The 21,767-nt window shown below is 41.0% G+C and overlaps 2 protein-coding genes across 3 annotated transcripts in view; both read left to right on the top strand.

Moving 5' to 3' along the window:
* PPP1R42 (protein phosphatase 1 regulatory subunit 42) overlaps positions 1–254 on the top strand; it is a 55,808-nt gene extending 55,554 nt beyond the window's left edge. For both annotated transcript variants that reach the window (XM_032847904.1, XM_032847906.1), the window contains exon 8: positions 220–254. The gene's annotated coding sequence lies outside the window, so the exon portion shown is untranslated. The remainder of the gene's footprint in view (positions 1–219) is intronic.
* A 1,490-nt stretch (positions 255–1,744) lies between these two features.
* TCF24 (transcription factor 24) lies at positions 1,745–9,533 on the top strand. The gene is made up of 3 exons (XM_032847879.1): positions 1,745–1,945; positions 2,548–2,960; positions 9,220–9,533. Exons 2-3 carry the CDS (start codon positions 2,571–2,573, stop codon positions 9,331–9,333), a joined length of 504 nt encoding a protein of 167 aa, XP_032703770.1. The 5' UTR covers positions 1,745–1,945; positions 2,548–2,570; the 3' UTR covers positions 9,334–9,533.
* The last annotated feature ends 12,234 nt before the right edge of the window (positions 9,534–21,767 follow it).

Raw genomic sequence — 21,767 nt, 5'->3', positions numbered from 1 at the left:
TATTTCCACACTTCTCCCAACACACAGATTTTCCACATTCTTCTATACTGGGGTTGGGGGGGAGGAGGAATCTTTCTGCTTCTTTTAAAAAGATTCACACAGTTGGGTGACTAAGCATTAGCCTCTACTATTGTTGTATCCTAGAGTCTATATGTTTGTTGCCATTTTGGAGAACTTTCATTTTTGAAATATTCCTGTCTTTTTTCTCTATGAATACAGGAATCTCTCTTTGAAGGAATCTGAAAGCTTGCAGACAAAAAAGTGACATACCCAAACTTCACCTTCTTCGTAACTCAAAAGTAAAAGGAAAAAAAAAGTAAATTCAGCCTTAAGTGATCTGAAACATTTGTGTGTGTGTGTGTGTGTTTTTACTTTTATACTACTAGGCAATATCATCTTTTGTAGTTTGTAGCCCTAGGGTACCTCACTATATAAAAAGCCTTTAAGCAGTTTGATTTGCTTCTTTATGGCATCTGAAGCATTGCTTTTCAATTGCTTTATGCTTCATTACAATTTACTGAGAAAATAAAGATGTGCTTCCTCATTCATCAAAAGAAAGTAATCCTTTCTTGAGTCAATGGTATTTTGGCCCATTCCTTTCTAAAGAGTAAATCTAATTACAGTTATTGAACGGAAACTCAAGATGATGATTATTCTGATCCACTAATATACTTGAAGTGTGGAATGATAGATTAAAATGCAAGTATCACCATCACTACGTACTACTTAATAGTTCCAATTGTATAGAAATTACATCGCATATACAAGATCAATTTCATCAATGATATTTTAAATTTGATATCCTGTCTTGACTCCAAAGATTTTTAAATGTCCTGCTCTTCGAATTGAGGGCCTTATTTCAAGGACACACTACGTTCTAGAAACTATCGTGCGCCCGCTGGGACTTCACCTCTGAAGGCCCTGGGTCCCGGGCCCGGGGCAGCCACAGGGTTGGGGGCGTCCCGGGTCCAGCGTTTCCCGGCGCCGAGGCCCCCGTTAGTTCTCTAAGAGCCTCGGACAGAAGCCTCACCGCACAGCTTCCAAGCCACGCTTCCCGTGGGTCCCCAAGTGCAGGACAGCCCAGGAGAGTTCCCTGAAGGGGGGCGGGGCCAGGACGAATTTTAGGTCCAAAAAACGACACAAAGCGGGGCCCCGCCTGTGCGACCGAGACTAGGGCAACGGTCCGCGCCCCCAGGGGAGAAGCGACCGCGATCCCAGAGCCGATTACTCTGGTTTGGGGAACTTCAGCTTTCAACGTCGGCGCACTATCTCCGAGCGGCTATGAGCTGATCACCGAGGACCGAGCCGGAGGGACTACTGCTTCAATCAGGGCGGCAGGAAACATTTACCTTCGTGGTAGAATAATAGGTTAGCGCTTCACAGCGGCACACTCCACATTTCCTCAGAAAACTAAAAGTCACGCTCGGCAAAACGGCAGGGTTCCCGCCTCAGCCCGGCGCCTGCCTGGGATGCGGCAGCGCTCAGGCCGGACCCATGACGGAAAGCTCGCGGCGAGGCGAGGTAACTCGCAAAGCAGCCCCACCCGCCTTCAGCACCGCGGACGCTCGACGTGCAGCGCCAGTAGTCACGCCTGGGGGCGAACCGGGACGGGGCGGGGGCGGAGCCATGATGACGCCCCGCCCCCCATAGCCCCGCCCCGCCGGATCATTTGATTAATGACTCTCAGCCCCTGGCAAAGCCCCTCAGGTGGGCGCGGACCCCGGCGGGTGCTGCTGTCCCAGCCCTACATAGAGTCTTGACCACACACGCCTGGCCACGGGGCTGCCCGCCTAAAAGGCGCGCCCCGCAGGGCCTAGAAGCAGCTGTCGACTTCGGCTGGCCGAGGATGGAGTGACCTGTGCGGCCCTGGCCACTCAGACCCAGCTCGACGCTCTTGGCCCGCTAGCGCAGCGGAGCGGAGCCCTGCACCGCCGCTCCAGGAAAGGTGAGGACCTCGGTCCGACCCCAGCCGCGCCGCTTGGTCCCCAGGTTCGTTGGGACAGCGGGTGCCTTAGTCCAAGGTGAGGTCAGGGATGCCCTCTCCTCCCGCAGAAATTAGAATGAGCTCCCGCCGTCACCCCCGGGATCACTGGCCTCGGTAAGGAATGGTGCGAGGGCTGCCCGGGTGGGCACTGAGGACCCTGGCGAGGCCAGGGGTTCCCGCTGCGCCCGGAGAGAATGACCTGCCCATCTCTCTTTGGGACTGATGCATACTGGTTAGAAGTGCCAACAAGTTCCGAACCGGAGCTGTGCTTCCGAGATCTCCCCTCCTCGGTAGAATAGCCCTTTCACTTAAATTTGTCTGTGATAAGTAAAGCCGGCACCATGCCCCTCCTGAGCCTTCTAAGCCCAGGAACTGTCAGGCCCCACAACTCTCCCAAGGCGCCGGGAGGTAAACACGCCCCAGACAAAACGACCTCATCTCTGAGAACGCCCCGAGCCACGTCGATGGTCCGGCCCCGCGTGCAGTTGAAGCGAGAGGCCTGCGGTTCCCCTGGTTAAGCCCGGATCCGCGCCGGTCCTCACCGCGCCTTGGGTCCTTTGCAGGGCACGCAGCGCGGGAAGCCGCCATGGACCGCGACGGCCCGGCGGGCAGCTCCCGGATCGCTAGCAACGAGACCGCGCCCCCGGTGGCCGCCACCCACGACTCGAGTCCGGGCAGGGCAGGGCCAGGACCCGCGGGCCTGGGAGGCAGCGCCCGCCCGGGGGGCGGGAGGCCGGCTGCGGCGAACGCCGCGCGGGAGCGAAGCCGCGTGCAGACCCTGCGGCACGCCTTCCTGGAGCTGCAGCGCACGCTGCCGTCGGTGCCGCCGGACACCAAGCTGTCCAAGCTGGACGTGCTGCTGCTGGCCACTACCTACATTGCTCATCTCACCCGAAGCCTGCAGGACGACGCCGAGGCGCCGGCGGATGCTGGGCTAGGCGCCCTGCGCGGCGACGGCTACCTGCACCCTGTCAAGGTAGGCAGGCACGGCGGCCTGCGCTGGGTCAGGGAGCGGGGCACATTAACCCTCTGTCTGGGTCGGCCAGAGAGTTTATAGCCCTCTGTCCCGGGCAGACGCCGCGGAGCGGGGTGAGACGGGGAACAGATCCGGAGAGTGACCTTGGCCCGCAAAGGCACCGGTAGCCAGGTCCTCACTGCAAAATGCTACTCTGTAACTGTTCACAGGTAGTGGATTTAAACCCAAAGTGGCTTGGGTCGTAGGGGTGTCTTATTCCACTTACAGGATGCATCCTTTCCTAAGTGAGAAATTTCTTGGGAATGTCTGGTGGGGTATTTGGCAAGTTCTGGGGATTTTTATTATCAGATTTACATTTACGAGCCTTTGAGGGGTTTAATTTACATAATTACATTTCAGTCGTGGTTTTTATCAGATGGTTGAAAAGTTTCACGAATTACAGGGGGTGAAGGAATTACCGCCCCTTAAATAATCCAGGAAACCATGTTGAGATTTTTTTTTTGTAAAACTGGTAAGAACAAAGTGAGACGGTTCTGCCATCCTGTGGAGTAAATTTTCAGTCCGTTTTAATAAAGGTTAATTATCATGGATTAGGCAGTTACCTAGAATGTTAGAAAAACTATGATGTATTTATGTAAATTTCACAATAGATTGGGGTATGTTAAGCTGATTCAATACTATGTTAAAATTCTGTAATGTGCAAAATTAGCCCCTAGAATCCATTTTGTAAAATTTTTTACATTACATGTAGGTAAAATGGTCAGGGTTTCATTTAGCATGGTGTATAAAGTTATGATTTATTATCTATATTGCAGTGCTTAGGCTCTGCATTGTCCTAGATTCGATGGTTTCAAAATCCAGCATTCACCTGGCTCTCTGTTCAAAATGCATTATCTTCCCTATATTTTCTAAATCTAAATTTTCAAATTTTTGTTTCTACCATTCTGAAATATTTTACCACACACACAAATACAAAATTAGGACTTAGCCTTAAGCATATCCATGTTCCATAAATTATTGAATAACTATCATTGAAATGTAGTAAAGCACACTCTCTAATATTAACCGAAATTAAAAATGTGGTGATGCTTAACAGTTTACTTTGCAAATATAATCAGCATGATGATAGACTCAAACTATTTTGAATATAGAAATTTGAAATATCGTGTTTATAATTATGATAGACCTCATTATATTCATGTGCTGTATAATATAATCTCCCCTGAAAAGTCATTACTTATTAGGGGTTTTGCTCTATAGTCTGCATTAGATTGATTTTCAAGTATATCATTAATATTAGATTTCTTTTAACTCGACATTTCCCATATACTCTAAAAAAGTTTAACATTAAATAGACTTTACTACATAATGCATCTATTAAATGCCTCTCTGGGAGATACAATTCAGATAAGAAATCAAATTTTTTTTCACTTTTGTTTCTTATAGTATCTTTTTGAATAAATATTGTTAATAATTTTCTTCTAACAGTAAGCTTAACAGGAGTTTTTTGGTTTCTGTATTTGATTCAGGCACCAAGTGTTTTTGTAGTTTTATAACTCTTAAGAAAAATCAAATTTCATTTGCCCTCAAATCAGTCGTTTTGATTTTAAAAGACAATTCTAGGGATAATGAAACAAGGCCAAGGATTTCCTCTTTAAAATGAAATTGATGGTTGAACACGTGACTAGTCTGTTTTAAAATGAGCAACTACTGTGTGCAAAGCACAGTTAGGAGAGTGGATACAATTAAGAGTAAGACTCAATCCCTGCCCTAAATGAATATATAATAGAGACAAAGACAAAAATAAAATAACGGTACTGTGAGGGATAATGTTCTGTGTACCATAAGTGACCTATAACCATGTGCTTTTGGAATTTTGGAGGAAAGAGATTTCATACACGTTAATTGAAACCACCTGTAACACAGTATTTTATGGATATTACCAAATGCTTAAGTATTAAGTCTTTGATTAATCTAATGCAAAAAAAATAAAAATATTCTGATCGTACTAATTTTTAGTTAACTAAGGGTGTCGTAACCCATAGTTAAAAAGTGTTCTGAGATGACTTTATTTTTTCTGCCTTACAACATAGTATTACTATGTCTTTGATGATTAAAGATCTGTTAACAAATATTTCAAGGCCATAACATGGAGTCATCAGTCCTTATTATCTGTATTGGGATTTAGCATTTTGGGGAATTTACATTAAGAGTACCTAAAATCAAGCTGAAAGGTTTACGTGACTGGGATCCTGGGGCATAGCCTAAAACAGCAGTTTTTATCCCTCTGGGATGTGAGCAATTTGATTAGCATCAGAGTACCAAAGGGCAGTGATCCTTCAAGAGAATAGGAATATATTTCAGATTCTTATACTGGGAGAAAAGCACAGATGACTTTGTTAATTGCATTATCCTTGGAGATTCACTGTTGATAATATACATATACAACAATTTTAAAAATAAATACAAAGTTTGTTATTTTGGGATCATTTAACACCAGAATCCAAGAGTGCGTTTTTAAGATTTTCAGGTTCAGTTTGGTTAATCTGTGAGTTTGCTAGATTGTTCTAAGCAACATGAAATAACATGGTTTTTAATAAATTTTATTAGGTAAAATAGAGATCAGGACTGTGTTAATCTACACAATGTTAAGACATACCATTGAAAGGTGATATGTAAAACAGTCAACTGGCTTTTTTGGCATGAAACTGACATGCAGCCTAACCAACATTTTACTTACATTTTATTCCTGACTCTTAAAACTACGTGTGTACGTTAAATTAAGTTGAATAAAATCATTAGAAGCCTTTTGGAAAATCGAAGTACAAAGTTCTTATAATTTTTTTTTAAAGATTTTATTTATTTATTTGACAGAGATCACAAGTAGGCAGAGAGGCAGGCAGAGAGAGAGGAAGGGAAGCAGGCTCCCCGCTGAGCAGAGAGCCCCATGGGGCTTGATCACAGGGTCCTGGGATCATGACCTGAGCTGAAGGCAGAGGCTTTAACCCACTGAGCCACCCAGGTGCCCCTCGAAGTACAAAGTTCTTAAAATAAAGTTTTGGGTTTTTTTTTTTTTTTTTAAGATTTTATGTATTTATTTGACACAGAGAGAGAGAGCATAAGTAGGCAGAGAGGCAGGTGGAGAGAGAGAGGAAGCAGGCTCCCCACTGAGCAGAGAGCCTGACGCAATGCGGGGCTGGAGAAGAGGGGCTCCATCCCAGGACCTGAGACCATGACCTGAGCCGAAGGCAGAGGCTTAACCCACTGAGCCACCCAGGAGCCCCAAGTTTTATTATTAAGTTCATGAAAAATGAGGCAAAAATTCACATACACATTTTTTAAAGTTTATTTTATTTTTTAGTAATCTCTACACCCAATGTGGGGCTCAGACTCATGACTGTTAAATCAGGAGTCACACACACCTCCCATTGAGCCAGCTAGGCATCCCAAAAATCCAAGTATACATTTTTAAGATTGCTTCATTAATTACTTATGTCCCACCAAGGAACACAGATGCCTTCGTTTATCTCTACACTCGGTTGCATGATTTTGGGTAATTCTCAGTACAGTAGCACCCAGGTAGCACATATCAGAAATACCAGAGAGCATTCAGTAGAATGTTTATTTTATTTGCTTTTAAATATATTTAATGTATATGGAATATTCAAATCATACCCAAAGTTTAAGCATGAGATTTTTATGCTCATGAATACGAGGCAGGAATTTAAAAGACTGAGAAGTACAGGTTTATAATATGCCAAAAATTCTACACTTGAAATTATTTTAGTTAGCTCTACACTATTAACTACAAGTATTAGTCCACTTGGGCTGCAATAACAAAATACCATAGACCGGAAGGCTTAAAGAACAGAAATTTGTTCTCTCACAATTCTGGAGTCTGGAAAGTCTAGGATCAAGGTGCTGGCCAACTCAATTCCTGGTGAGAGTTCTCTGCCTATCTTGCAGTTGGTCAGCCTCCCTCTTTCTCAGGAAAAAAGAAGCTTTCTCTTCTTAAAAGACCACTAATCTGGATGCCTGGGTGGCTCAGTTGATTAAGCAACTGTCTCCCACTCAGGTCATGATCCCAGGGTTCTTGCCCAGGTTGTCAGGTTCCCTGTTCTGCAGAGTTGGCTTCTTCCTCTGCCCCTCCCAAAATTCATCCTCTCTCAATCTCTCTCTCAAATAAGTAAAATCTTAAAAAAAAAAAAAAAAAAAGACCACTAATCCATCCACCATGAGGAACCCACCCTTTTAACCTCATGTAACCAGAATTACTTCCACAAATACCATCACGTTGGGAGTTAGAGCATCAGCGTATGAATTTGGTTGGGGGGCGGGGGGACACAACACAAACATTCAGTCCATAGCATTATAGCACAACGTTCTTCAGTATAATGCAGGACTCGAATCTGACCTAACAATGTCAGCTCCTTACAGATCAGAAAAACCCCAGACCAGTATCTAAAACCCCTGAGGTTATCAGCCCATGGCAAGAACCCAAGGACAGGACCAGTGATACCCCCGGAATATAAAAGAATGCACATCTGTGCATTAAAAAAAAACAAAAACCTGAACTGGATGCAAAAATAAGTAGCTCAGTGTCGGTGTTATTACTACATCAAATGTAAAGTACAAGGTTATTTGTAGGAAGATTATACAGAAGTAGATCATTTTAAATTCTAAGTAACATAAATTTTATACTTTATCTGTGTTTAAAGTATAGATTTCCAGTCAGAATCTAGGATTCTAAAATAAAAGACTCTAAAATAAACTGCAAGAGAGCAAATTTACTTATTATATCTGGAGGCATAAAACTGGGACTCTTGTTGGTTGTTAGGAACAGAAGTTTCCTGGATGGTATCACATGCCTACTTACTATCCCTTAATGCTACATTTTACATCTGGAATGCCAGTTTAGGTGATAATACTGTACTCGGAAGTAATAATCTGACTCTACCTTATACTCAACTTCTGCAAAAAGGTCCATTCCAATGTAATTGATCTGGTGTGTGACATGGCCATCAGTATTTTTAAAGTTCCCCACGTAATTTTAATATGATGCTTGAGTTAAGAATCTGAAGTTCTTAGGGTCTTTACCTTGTTAATAATTGTATCTCTATTTGAGCACTGCAGGTTATCTGTCCGGCATTTCAGAACATTTCATTGTGCTGTGTAACCAGCAGTGGGCCTGTGAATGTTTAAGTGATAAAAACAGCTTGCTACTTGCTGCAGCATTTACTCTCTGGAGAATGTGGGATCCAGTGGACCTTTGGGAGCTGCACTTTATTAGTCTAAAGACTTCTCTTTGTATAAAAGTAGCAGTTCTCTGACTAGTATTTCACAGACCTTAGAACTAACTGACTATCAGACACCCCCCCTCAAAATAAAATATCTGAAAGTACTACTTATGTAATATGTTTCTTCATCACCATGTCTATTTGGTAACAAGCTATATTATTTTTGAAAGGTTATCCATTTTTTAGAGTGAAATTAGAACATTCATAATCAGAATACAAATATGCTAATTACTGAAAGGTTAATGCTGTATGATGCCGCTGCCTCCAGACATTTATTTTGGATGTTTTATCTATATAACGCCAAACATTATAACATTTGCAACTTCGAGGTGCTACTTTTGCTAGATAAAATTTTTTTTCAAGATTTTTATTTACTTATTTGAGAGAGAGCAGAGGGGGAGGGGCACAGAGCCCAACGTGGGGCTCATTCCCAGGACCCTGAGATCACTACCTGAGCAGAAACCAAGAGTTGGTTGCTTAATCAACTGAGCCACCAGGAGCCCCTAGATAAAATGTGTACATAGTTGAATTACTCACTTCTCATTATAGTTCTTTGATAAGTGGGAACATATATTTATCATGTATAACTTCTCAAAATATCTTTAAAGCCAGGGATCTTCTTTTTGGCTCAATTTTATTTTATATTTAGTTTTAAACTAAAATACTGTTGATATATTTTGTTTCACTTAACTATATTCATTCTCTATGATTTCTTGAAGTTCTTGTCCATTTGCATCCATATTATTTTATACAGTTATAATCAAAGTCTTGGTACATTTTTACTTTTATTGTTAGCATTAAAAAACATTTCTTATGTCATTCCTTAGACTTCACAATTACAATTGTTGCTAGCTTCATGATACTGCATTTGCTTTGAGGCATTTGGAATTTTTAATTTTACTAGTAAAGACAGCTGTTTCAGATAGTAACTTTTGGATTCTTGTTTAAATATTCTTTTTCAGAAATGGCCCATGCGATCAAGATTATACATTGGTGCTACTGGTCAGTTTCTGAAGCATTCTGGATCTGGAGAAAAAGCAAATCGTGGCAGTACTACAACAGACTCACAGCCTTAGGCTTTTCCCTGATGGATGCTGATAGAAAGTGGCATCCATTGTTTTTAAATAATAGGAAATCATTCTGTATTTATTACATCAGACATAACAAACATCATGCCTGAAAGTTTACATGTGAATCCATAGTGGGAAGTTCCGGTTTATCTGTCTAATCTAAATAAATGTGGAAGGAAATCATCAATCTTGCATAAAACACAGCTTATCTATCCATTGTGAGAGATAGTCATTACTGTATAATGCAAGAAAAACTACTGGAAAAAAGAAAGATACAAAAATCAAAGAATCGTGTATATATATCCAAAGAATGTACACATTTTCTATAGGGTATCTATTACACCCTGAAAAGCTGATAGCTATCAATAGTCTTGACAGTTAAAAATAAAGACACCAATATTCCATTTTTGTGAAAACCAGTCTGTGCTTAAGTTGGTCTGAGAAGCCATTTCTATTGGAAGGTGTGAGATCATTTATTCAGTTTCAGCTAAAGATGTATGAGAAGATTGTTGAGGTATTATGAAGTTGCAGTACTTCTACAACTAGTTATTGTTCCCTCTTAGAAAACCTGTTTGGAGTACTGGAAGAGTTTGCTGTATTAGACAGGGTTTGGCCACCTTCCTGGATGACTATGAAATAGCGTATTACGTTTCCAATTTTTGGAAGGCTTTGAGAATCCCTGCAGCCTGGTGTGAAGAGCAGATGAGTGTCACTGAGCAACAGTGCTCCTCATTCTCCTCCCTGGGCCCTCCATATCCCCGCCACCTCTTTCAGGTCCTGGACTAGATGAGCAGGGGCGGCTGCTGCCCCCTCCAGAGAGTCAACCCCTCATGGTCATGATCTCAGCTTTGCCAACGCTCCTTCTCCCCCTGTCAGTTGCTGCTCACAATCTACCTACTTGGCCATTATGAAACAGGAGAAAACCTGTCTGATTTGGGAATTCTGGCCCTGATCTGCTCCTTGAGGGGGTCTGAGGACACCCAGGGACTACCCTGAGCTCTATCAGGCCACAGCATATCCCCCCTGAATCTGCCCTGATGTGAACGTACAATCAGGAAGGTCCTCTACTGTGGACCTCTCCCCCGACACTGCACACCAGGTGTCCAGGCAGCAGCTGTTCGGCCTGACTGCGCCTGTTTTTGTTTTCAACAGGAGCTTGGGGGTCAGAGCCATGAAGTAGAAATGTCTGTCAGGGACCAATTTGAATCTCAAAACAGGTCTCTTGTCATATCTTTAACTCCTTTTCTTCTCTTTCTCCTCAGTCTTTACTATTCTTTCCTGTAAAGTTCATTTAATTCTCAATGACCTAGGGTTAAAGAAGCTGAATTTGATCCAAGATTAGCAAGTAGGAAAATATATTAATGGACTGGGTTGAACTGATTAATACAGCTGTTGAACCATCATTTTATTTTTCTCCTCACTGCAGTGTTCTTTCAGTTTTTGGCAGTGAAATGAGGTAAAAGACCATTGGAAGGCAAAAACCATCACTCAGTTGATTCAGCTGAACATTATCATATTTTGGTTCATATCTGATAGCCTGTAATTTTTATGATTTTTAATGTGAATACTCCTAGTAATGTGACCAAAGCATGTCTTTAAAAAAAGAAGGCATACAATGAAAAATTTTCTACATATTAATATGTAGCAAAAATGTTTGTATATTTAAATATTTGTGAATATATTTACCCACTCATATACCATCAAAAGGAATAAAATGGAAAATGAGGTATGAATCCAGCCATTCACTATTATAAGTAATTGCCATAAAGAGTGCTATGACTAATCTTTTATCTTAAAACATGAAATCAAAGTTCTTTAAAATTACCTGAAACTGAACTCTAAATACTACATTTAATAGCAATAGTTTCAGAAATGGTTTTCTTGCTAGTAGTAATCTATTTGGCTACATTGTTAAAGAATTTAATTGGGGGGAAATTATGACTTCTGTTAAATTGCCAGACTTCCCTAAATCATCCTGTTAGAGTTAAGCTTTGCCTTTGGCAGTGTTACTTTTTATTTCTTCTTGTCCACTTACAGAAAAGAAATGTTTTAATGCCAAAGAAGTATATTTCTGTCATACGTTTTCATAATATCTCATTAAATTGCTAAATATGTTAACACTTTTTGGTAGCTTTTAAAATCTCAAGGGAGAAATTGCATATTTTCACCCAAAGGTTCAAAGGAGCATGCTGTTTAAATTAATGGTGCACGTTCAGGATAAAGGTATTACTAAAATAAAGCTTTAATTTGAAAATTAATTTAGTCTGTTAAATTTGCATCTGTCTCTGGGGATATTTTACAAATACTTCAGGTACTTAAGGTACATTTGAAATAGTTCTAGAAGATGGATAACTATTAGGCATTAGCTTCTTCACGGTGCTCCCCTTAATAGAGTATATATTAGAACTGGGAGGGGTGGTATATTTGGGTCACAGTATTATCCCATAATCTGCAAGGGAAATCCTAAATATCTGTCATTTCTTTCAGCTCTTAGCAATATGACACACATTTAAATTCTTCTATAGTGAAAATTTTAGATAGGGAAGTGCCTTTTTAGAAGTATAACCAATTCCAACAGACTTTAAAAATATTGTTTCCTTTTCTGATTTTAAAAATACAGTGCAGTTTATTATATGTAGATTATGCATCAATAATTATATTAAAGGTATATGTATTAAGTGCATATAACATATATTAAGTATATATATTAAGTTTTAATTTGTAAAACAGACTATATATATATATGTGTGTGTGTGTGTATGTGTATATATATATATATATAGAGAGAGAGAGAGAGTCTGTTTTACAAATTAAAACTTAATAAGGAAGGGATTATGTGGAAAATAAAAGTCCTGCAATGGAAGAGGGTGTTTAGGATATAGAGTAAGGGTGGGGAAATCTATTCACACATTACCTGGTAATAAAGATTGGTTCTGCATTTTTATAAGCCTTATTTGGCCCAACTACTTTAATCTGCAGTTATAGATACCCAAAACAGTGGTTTTCTTATCTATTCATGGAGACTTTATATAAACTTAGAAGAAATTGTGCAAAAAGAAAATAAATGCTAATTGACCTTACTGAAATACCCAGTCATTATTTTAGTTGAAATTGTATTTTAGGTTAAATTATTCAATAATTTCTCTTTCTCTCACAGGTCCTCATTTTATATTCATGAAAGCAACTAACCAGTTATTATCAAGAAAAGAGAAAGTATTCAGACTCTATTAAGACTCTAGTAAGATCTCTCTCTCTCTTTTAGTGGAGTGAGGTAGTTCTATATATATTTTCCAGCACATCATTTAATCTTTTTATTTAAGCCTTGGGGTATCATAGTGCCATTCTGAGGAAAGAAGCCAATATAGACAAAACATTTCTGCTGTGGCTTACATGATTCCCTTAAAAATCAACACATGAATTGTACTTGGTGTAATTATAAGACAAGTTGCTTGTTGGCTTCACATAAAACTGTATTCTTAGCTGGTAAGGAGAAGAAATTATAAATCAAACAGATTATTTCTGATCCAAGTTTATATAATAGATATCTTACTTTGACAGAATGGCTTAATCCAAATGCTTTCTTAACCAAGTATAGGTTATTGCAGATTATATCAATCATGTATTTTATTTGAAAAGATATGAACTTGGATTCTTCAAGCCTTGGCAGATTCTATTTTATTTTTTTAAAGATTTTATTTTTGTTTATTTATTTGACAGAGAAAGATCACAAGTAGTCAGAGAGGTAGATGGGGGACGGCGGGGGAGCAGGCTCCCCACCTCCCCACTGAGCAGAGAGCCCGATTAGGGGCTCGATCCTAGGACCCTGAGATCATGACCTGAGCCGAAGGCAGAGAGGCCTAACCCACTCAGACACCCAGGCACCCAGATTCTGCTTTAATATGGTAACAAATTGTCTCTTCTTCTTCTTTTTTTTTTTAAGATTTATTTATTTGAGACAGAAAGAGCAAAAGGGAGGGTCAGAGGGAGAGTGAGAAAATCCCAAGCACACTCCCAGTGAGCGCAGAGCCCGACAGGGGGCTTGATACCAGGATCCTGAGATCATGACCTGAGCCTGAAACCAAGAGTTGGACACTTAACCCACTGCAGCACCCAGGTACCCCAAATTCTCTTTTTTTTTTTAAACATTGCTGGAGGATATGATTATCTACAGTTTCCCAAATGACTTACAACTGTTAGTGTACTATTGTTCTCTTTCTCCATGGTCCACTTTTGTTTTTTTTAGTTTTGTTTTTGTTCTTCTTGTAACTTTAAAAATATCCAAAAGCTAAGATTCCCATTTTTAGAAGGAACACTAGGGAAATATCAAATTGTATATCTCAAAGAAATTAATATGTATTTCTGTTACATACTGGTAGCAGGATAAGATTGTTTACTGGAAAAAAAATGCCCCTTAAATCCTATAGATTTGCATTCTATAAACTTTAAGTACAGCACAAATGGTACTGCAGCACAGTTGGGAATGTGGGATATTAAGTATTCTTGCCTAACTACATAAACCCGGGAAGGGCTTCCCTTCCTATGTTTATACAAGTCTTAGTCTCAACTCATAAGAGAAACCAGCTCAGTGAAATATACCTCAATCATTCAAACTCTTTCATTATAAATTGTATCATAGCATTCAGCTGTCAGAAGCTTTTAAATTATAAACTGAAGAATAATCTTAATTATTAGGCTTAAAGATTATGTCAATAGTCATTTCCTGTGCCTGTGAATGTTCCTGAAGAAACTCATGCATTCCTGCCTTCTCAGAACCAAGAAGTATGTCCATGGGGAGCTCTGGAGGTGGACTTAAATCACTTGTCTCCATCTTTATGGTCAATGTGAGGTCTAAATAACAATTGATTTTAAACATTCTTATTTTCCAGTAAGTTCTGAAATCACTCAATTTAAAAATCTTAAATGAGTGCTATTTGAAAGCATCTAAATACTTTATGTAGGTGTGTTTATCGTGTGGATCAGTATTTTTTTTTTAATTATGCTGTATTTTTTTTAAGAGGCCTGTGCAAGTTTGTTTCTCCTTTGTGTGGGGCATGTCTGTGCTTCTTGCTGATTATATGCCCCTATATTGGAGTTGTCTTGAAACGTAGGCCATAACCAAGTGGAAAAGATGGTGTGCAATGGCAGAAACAGGGGAGTCAAGAGAAGTTAGAAAGGTGGGAAGTAGGAAGCTATTTCCAAATCCTCCTTTCAGAAAGAGGAGACCAGGTCCACCATGGAGTCAGTCGGACTCTGAGAGTGTTATTCTGGAACACACTGGAGAGATTGCCTTCAGAAGAGCTGACACCAGAACAAGAAAAAAAGCTGCTGGTGCTGAGCCACACCCAGCCTGCAAGGTCCAGAGAGCAGCCACACAAGGTATCAAGAAGGACTAGACCCCAGTGGTTCTATTTCCCTCTCCGGCCAGACAGCCAATGCCAGAAGCTGGACAATGTCTAGACTGGTAGTGGTGATGGGAATGGCTGGACTCAAGACAGAAATTTCTTGTCACTCCAATAGTAACTGCTGTTCTCTCCCCCTCCCCCAACCCATGCAAGCCGCACCCAGACTTATGGCCACTCTAGGGATACATGCTCATTACATTAGTGGTCTCCCTTCCCTTGGTGAAAGGAAGCAGGGCTTCCCGCCAAAATGAATGGTGAGAGGTGAGAGAGCAGGTTACTCAAGATCCACTCTTAAGTCAAACTTGAGGAAGTGAGGAATGGGGAGGCCAGAAGAGGTGGAAAAAGAAATAGATTCTAGATAAAAACCTAAATCCTACTTCCTAACAGGAGGTGAGTTGGGGGACAACTGTGTGAACAAAGTTCCTTGAGGCATGAAGTAGTTTACCAACAAGAGGAAGGGATCATATATATATATATATATATATATACATATGTATATATGTATTTAAAGAGTTTATTTATTTATTTATTTATTTATTTATATGAGAGGGAGCACTGAGGGAGAGCGAGAGGGAGACGCAGACTCCCCACTGAGCAGAGAGCTGGATGTGGGGCTCCCATCCCAGGACCCTGGGATCATGACCTGAGCTGAAGGCAGATGCTTAACCGATTGAGCCCCCCAGGTGCCCCAGGGAACATATATTTTTAAATATGAAACTGATTTAGTGGTGTGCAGCCTCCCCTGTCCACTGAATTAAGGACCTCTGATTAAAGGGAGATTCCTAGAATAAAGTCATTGCTCGCCTTTGAAGTCACAAAACTGACTCAGAATCCCTAGTAAGATAATAGACCTAAATTTCAAACTTTGTTGAAAGACAAAATAAAAATCTGAAATTCCAAAAGTTGTCCTCTGTTATTAACAGCCAAGATTGGAGGCCTCTAAAGAGAGTTTTGCACTAAATGGTAATAGAGGGGAGAGTCAGGCCAAGGGGCAGACAGGAAGAAAGGCAGCTGTGCAGACGTAATTTTCCACTGCCATCCGCTGTGGATAGAGTTAGGAAATGTGGGGCAGCAAGGATGTGGCGACAAAGGCTGGCCTTGTCACACTTCTCTAGGCAAAACCTGGGAGGCCACAGACCCCTGGACAAGAGCACCCAAAGCCTCACCCATGCAGAAGGCGGTGAGAGGCACTGGCTGAGTGAGGATCCAGAGGGCAGCTGGCATACTGGAGGTGCAGAAGCGAGGATGCCAGGAATCCGGGAGATGGCAGACTAGGGGGCCTCAAAATGGAAGGCTGTAAGCCAACTCAGGGCCCCAGCAGTAACACCAGCATGACACCAGTATAGCAGGCACACTATGTCCATCAGGTCTAGACCCAGAGGGCAGAAAGGTATGGGAGCCTGCGGTCTCTCCCTCTGCCTCCTTCGGATACATAATTTCTCCTTGAAGCTAGACAGGGACTGAGGGGGAAGGGCAGATAAGAAGCCCACTGAGAGGAGAAAACAGCCTCCATAGAGTCAGCTTTAACTTGACTGAATATTTAACTGCCTGCTTGTTAGATATTTTTCCTCTTCCAGAGCAGGTATTCCAGAACAAGATGAGGTTGGATACAGGACATAGAGCCACATTATTTTCTTCATACTCAAGTCGTCATGTGGACATTAACTCCACTTAATCGTTTAGGTTAACTATCTGCATTGATAATTTACAACATAATTGTTCAGTTGTGTGGGCTTTTTTGACCTTATAGTTTAAAACACACCTCCACAAGGGACTGTGATGACATGGAGGACATTCATGGACCTCTGCAAATGGATTAGGAAAATTCAGAGAGTATGGGAAGCTTGCCCAGGGATGCCCAGCTAGTCAGTGGCAGAGCCAGGATTCAGACTCAAGCTTGGAGAGTCTGCTTCTTATCTGCTCTAGGCTACCTGCCTGGATGGCCCAGGAATTCCACTGTCCTACCCCCAGTCCTGCTGGAAAAACCTTTCTTTGCTTTAGGTCTCTCATTGTAGTAAGCATTTGGCTTAGTGTTTGCCTTCAACAAATTTCCCTTGCCTTTTCCTCCTGTTCCCCTCAGCTCATAAAGTGGATAGGATATAATTACTGAGGAAATGCATATAGACAGCAGAGAAGCCAGAGAATGTCTTCTCTGGCTGGTTAGCTCAATTAGATCGAGGGTTAAAGATTGCAGGGTGAAGCATGACACATGTACAAATAAAACAAAACAAAATAAAACCCAAAAAGCCATAAAGGAAAAGATGGGTAATTTTGACTATATAAAAATAGATTCATAAAGCAAAAGAAAAATCATAAACAAGACAAATAGACAAAAAGCAAACCGGGGTAGGAGGGATACTAGGAGGACACAACATAGAAGATAGTTATAGTAGTAATTTCCTTTATATAAAAATCAGCTCTCGGTGCCTGTGGCTCAATCGGTTAACCTTCCGCCTTTGGTTCAGGTCATGATCCCGGGGTCCTGGATCAGGCTCCTTGCTCAGTTGGAGTCTGCTTCTCCCTCTGCCCCTCCCCCTGCTTTTGATCATGTGTTTGCTCACTCTCTCTCTTTCTCTCTCTCTCACAAAAGTTGATAAATAAAATCTAAAAAAATAAAATTAGCTCTCATAAGTTAAAAAAGCCAGCAACTCAGTAGAAACTTCTGCAAATCATATAAGTTCATAACAAGAAAATAGCCAATATCATTATAAAAAAGACAAACTCACATATGATTAAGAAATATAAATTTAAAAAGCAATGAAACAACATATTTCACCTATCAGGATGATATAGACTATCCCGTTGTAAGACAAATAAGTCCTGGGGATGTTAACACACAGCATGATAACTATAGTTAACAAAAGTGTATTACATAACTAAAAGGTCTAAGAAAGTAGATCTTAAAAGTTCTCATCACAAGGGGTGCCTGGGTGGCTCAGTGGGTTAAAGCCTCTGCCTTCGGCTCAGGTCATGATCCCAGGGTCCTGGGATCGAGCCCCGCATGGGGAATCTCTGCTCAGCAGGGAGCCTGCTTCCTCCTCTCTCTGTCTACCTCTCTGCCTACTTGTGATCTCTATCAAATAAATAAATAAAAAAAAATCCTTTGAAAAAAAAAGTTCTCATCACAAGAAAAAAAAAATTTGTGGGGCGCCTGGGTGGCTCAGTGGGTTAAAGCCTCTGCCTTCAGCTCAGGTCATGATCCCAGGGTCCTAGGATCAAGCCCCGCATTGGGCTCTCTGCTCGACAGGGAGCCTGCTTCCCTTCCTCTCTCTCTCTGCCTGCCTCTCTGCCTACTTATGATCTCTGTCTGTCAAATAAATAAATAAAATCTTAAAAAAAAAAAGATTAAAAAAAAACTTGTAAATACGTGAGGTGGATGTTAACTGGACTTACTGTGATATTTCACAACACATACATATATCAAACCATTATGTTGTACACCTTAGACAATGTTATATGTCAATTATGTCTCAATAAACTGTGGGAAAATGGTTAACTGGACTCAGAAGGTAAGTGATGATTAATTTTTCTGGCATACTGGAGTTAATTTATTTTAACCAGGCCCTAATGCTTATATTGTTTTGTTTTGTTTTGTTTAAGAGTTTACTTATTTATTTGAGAGAGAAAGAGAGAGAGCACATGAGTGGAGGGATGGGAGGGGCAGAAAGAGGGAGAAGCAGGCTCCCCTCTGAGAAGGGAGCCCAATGAGGGACTCAATCCTAGGACCCTGGGATAATTATCTGAGCCAAAGGCAGACACCCAACCGAATGAACCACCCAGGTGCCCCAAGAATGTATGTTTTTGATGAAAATAAATCTCTAGTTTTTATCCTCATGCCTTTCTTCCCCTCTCCCTGGTAATATTAAATGGAGTAGAGGTGGTGGTGGCGGGGGGAAGAATGGTACAAATTTGAAATACCCATTATTGGGGAGGATAAGAAAATGAGGACTGTCACACTGTTGGAGTGTAAGCCCTTTTAAATATAGTTTGGTGATATCTCTCAATATTTTAAGTGTATACACTCTAATTTAGTAATTGCACATTAAAGGATTCCCCTAAAGATACTCTTAGATTCACAAATGTAAGAATAATTACTCCAAGGGTGCCTGGGTAGCTCCTTGGGTTAAGCCTCTGCCTTTGGCTCAGGTCATGATCTCAGGGTCCTGGGATCCAGTCCCGCATAGGGCTCCCTGCTCAGTGGGGAGCCTGCTTCCCCTCACTCTCTCTGCCTGCCTCTCTGCCTACTTGTGATCTCTGTCTGTCAAATAAATAAATAAAATCTTGGGAAAAAAAAAAAAAAGAAAATTACTCCCAAGTATTCACCTTTTACCCTGCAATTTGTAGATTTAACATGCAGTGTTACCCTTAGTTTCAGCCACACCCAAGTAACCTATCAAAAATGCAAACCTGAGGATGTAACACACCTGCTGAAATCCCTTTAAAGATTCTCTATTATCTAAAGGTCTCTAACACTCTAACTTTGCCTATGAAACCCCTACCTATATTATTCTATATTATTGCCCATACTCTACCACTTTTTCTTTTACACTTTCCATTACACACACACACACACACACACACACACACACACACACTGCTATATCATGCTTCAGTGTCTTTATTCATAAATCATAAGTTGGTCCACAAACATTTTTTCGTGATTTTTTTATGGAAGTATAACTAACATACAGTGTTACATGAGTTTCAGGTATACATCATAATGATTCAGCAATTTTAAACATTTCTCAGTGTTCATCATTAACTGGTCCCTTAATCCCCTTTCTCTATTTCACTCATCCCCAACCCACCTCCACTCTGGCAACCACCTGTTTGTTCTCTGAATTCAAGTCTGTTTTTTGTTTGTCTATTTTTTCTTTGGTCATTTGTTTTGTTTCTTAAATGCTACATATGACTAAAGTCATATGGTACTTGTCTTTCTGTCTGATTTATTTCACTTAGCATTATACCCTCTGGGGTTGCAAAGGGCAAGATCTTGTTCTTTTTTATGGGTGAGTAATACTCCATTGTAAATATATACCACATCTTCTTTAGCCATGCATCTGTGGATGGGACACTTGCATTGCTTCCATATTTTGGCTATTGTAAATAATGGTGCAATAAATATGGGGTGCAGGTTTTTGGACTTTCCTTGGATAAATACCCAGTAGTAGAATTAATGGATCATATGGTATTATTTTTAATTTTTTGAGGAACCCCCATATTTGCATTCCCTTCCATGCTGCATGAGAGTTCCTTTTTCTCCACATCCTCACCAACATTTATTTCTTGTGTTTTAGGTTCTATCCATTCTCACCAGTGTAAGGTGATATTGTGGTTTTGATTTGAATTTCCCTGCTGATCAGTGATGTTGAGCATTTTTTCATGTGTCTATTGGCCACCTGATGTCTTCTTTGGAAAAATGTCTATTTGGGTCCTCTGCCCGTTTTTTTAATACTATACTAACAATATAATACTCTATTATTACTATGCTAATATTTTTTACCACTACAGTACACACAGTCCATTGCTTACTATATCAGTTAGGAATTGCATTAAGCTGCTAATAAAAAAGACCCAACCTCAGGGGCTTAAATAAATTGGGACTTTATTCTCTCATGTAAAAGAAATCCATAGGTAGGCAGTCCAGGACTGGTAAGGTGGCTTTGTAACATCACCAGGGGCCAAGCCTTCTACTTATTTCTCACTGGCCAGAATTGAGACACAAAGTCACCCCAGGTATAAGGTGCTATCAGTCTGGGCTCTGTTGAACCCAACTAGTTTAAAAGGAAAGATGCAGGACACCGGGTAGCTCAGTTAAGCATCTGACTCTTTGTTTTCAGCTCAGGTCATGATCTCACGGTCTTGAGAGCCAGCCCCACATCAGGCTCCATGCTGGTCATAGAGCCCGCTTAGGATTCTCTCTCCCTCTCCCTCTGACCTTTCCCCCATGCACAAACGTGCACTCTCTCTCTAAAAAATAAAAATAAATAGTAAGATTAAGAATGGGGTGCTTGGGTGGCTCAGTCCATTAAGTGTCCAACTCTTGGTTTGGCTCAGGTCACGATCTCAGGATCTTGGGATCCAGCCTCATGTCCAGCTCTGCCCTCAGCAGAGTCTGCTTGGGATTCTCTCCCTCCCTCCTCTGCCCCTCCCCTCTTGTTCTCTCAAATCAATCAATCAATCAATCAATCTTAAAAAAAAAAAAAAGAAAGAAGCATATTTTAGAGCATTAGTGACTTACAGAGTCATTGAGATGAAACAAACTCAGGCTTAATTCATAGGAACAATTTCTAATATCATTCCACAGACCTGGGCTGCCAAGGCAGCTGATACTTCTGCAATGATCTGGACTCTGCCAGCCAAACAGGAAATTTCCCCTACAGTGGCTGACTCTAGAAGCACACTGCCTTTGCTGCATGTATGTCAGCAAAATAGATGGCTTGTGGCCTGCTTTTCTCATCACATAACTTGATTTAGAATTCAGGTTTTATATCAATGCATTTGATCGGCAGTCACAGTCAGAATCCTAGCTGCAAGAGAGTCTTAAAATATGTAATACTTAGCTTTTCAGCCTCTCAAATACAGAAATGCAAATAGCTATCAAGTGACCCATTCTCCAGCATCTACCACAAGAGGCAGGGGAGATAAGCAAACAGATTGGCTTAGCCCTAAGGCAAGGCACAAAACACAAATAAAATCAGGGTCTCAATTATCTGGGAAGAGAGCTGGGGTGGCTACAGAGACAGCAAGAGTGTCTGCTATGTACACCTGACACAGTCTTAAGAGATAAAGGAAGACTTTTCTGAGAAGGCAAAGGGGGGACATCTGGGTAACTCAATTGGTTAAGTGCCCAACTCTTGATCTCAGCTCAGATCTTGATCTCGGGTTCATGAGTTCAAGCTGCAATGGGTCTACTTAAAAAAAAAAAAAGAAGAAGGCGGCAAAGAGGGACAAGAAAAGTAATCCAGGCACAGGGAAAAGCAAGAATATGTTGTTTTCGGGGTGAGGGGGGACCTGGTGGCTCAGTTAAGTGCCTAC

The sequence above is a fragment of the Lontra canadensis genome, unplaced genomic scaffold, assembly GCF_010015895.1.
Source record: "Lontra canadensis isolate GAN:19392208 unplaced genomic scaffold, GSC_riverotter_1.0 scaffold195, whole genome shotgun sequence".
NCBI classification, from domain to species: Eukaryota; Metazoa; Chordata; class Mammalia; order Carnivora; family Mustelidae; genus Lontra; species Lontra canadensis.
The sequence above is the reverse complement of the archived record's forward strand: the minus strand, read 5'-3'. Positions and strand labels throughout refer to the sequence as shown.

What these genes read in the sequence shown, in the direction of transcription:
- TCF24 (XM_032847879.1), top strand. Translation starts at nt 2,571, where the DNA reads ATGGACCGCGACGGCCCGGCGGGCAGCTCCCGGATCGCTAGCAACGAG. An exon ending in GCTACCTGCACCCTGTCAAG is followed by an intron (nt 2,961 to 9,219) that starts GTAGGCAGGCAC and finishes ATTCTTTTTCAG; the next exon opens with AAATGGCCCATGCGATCAAG.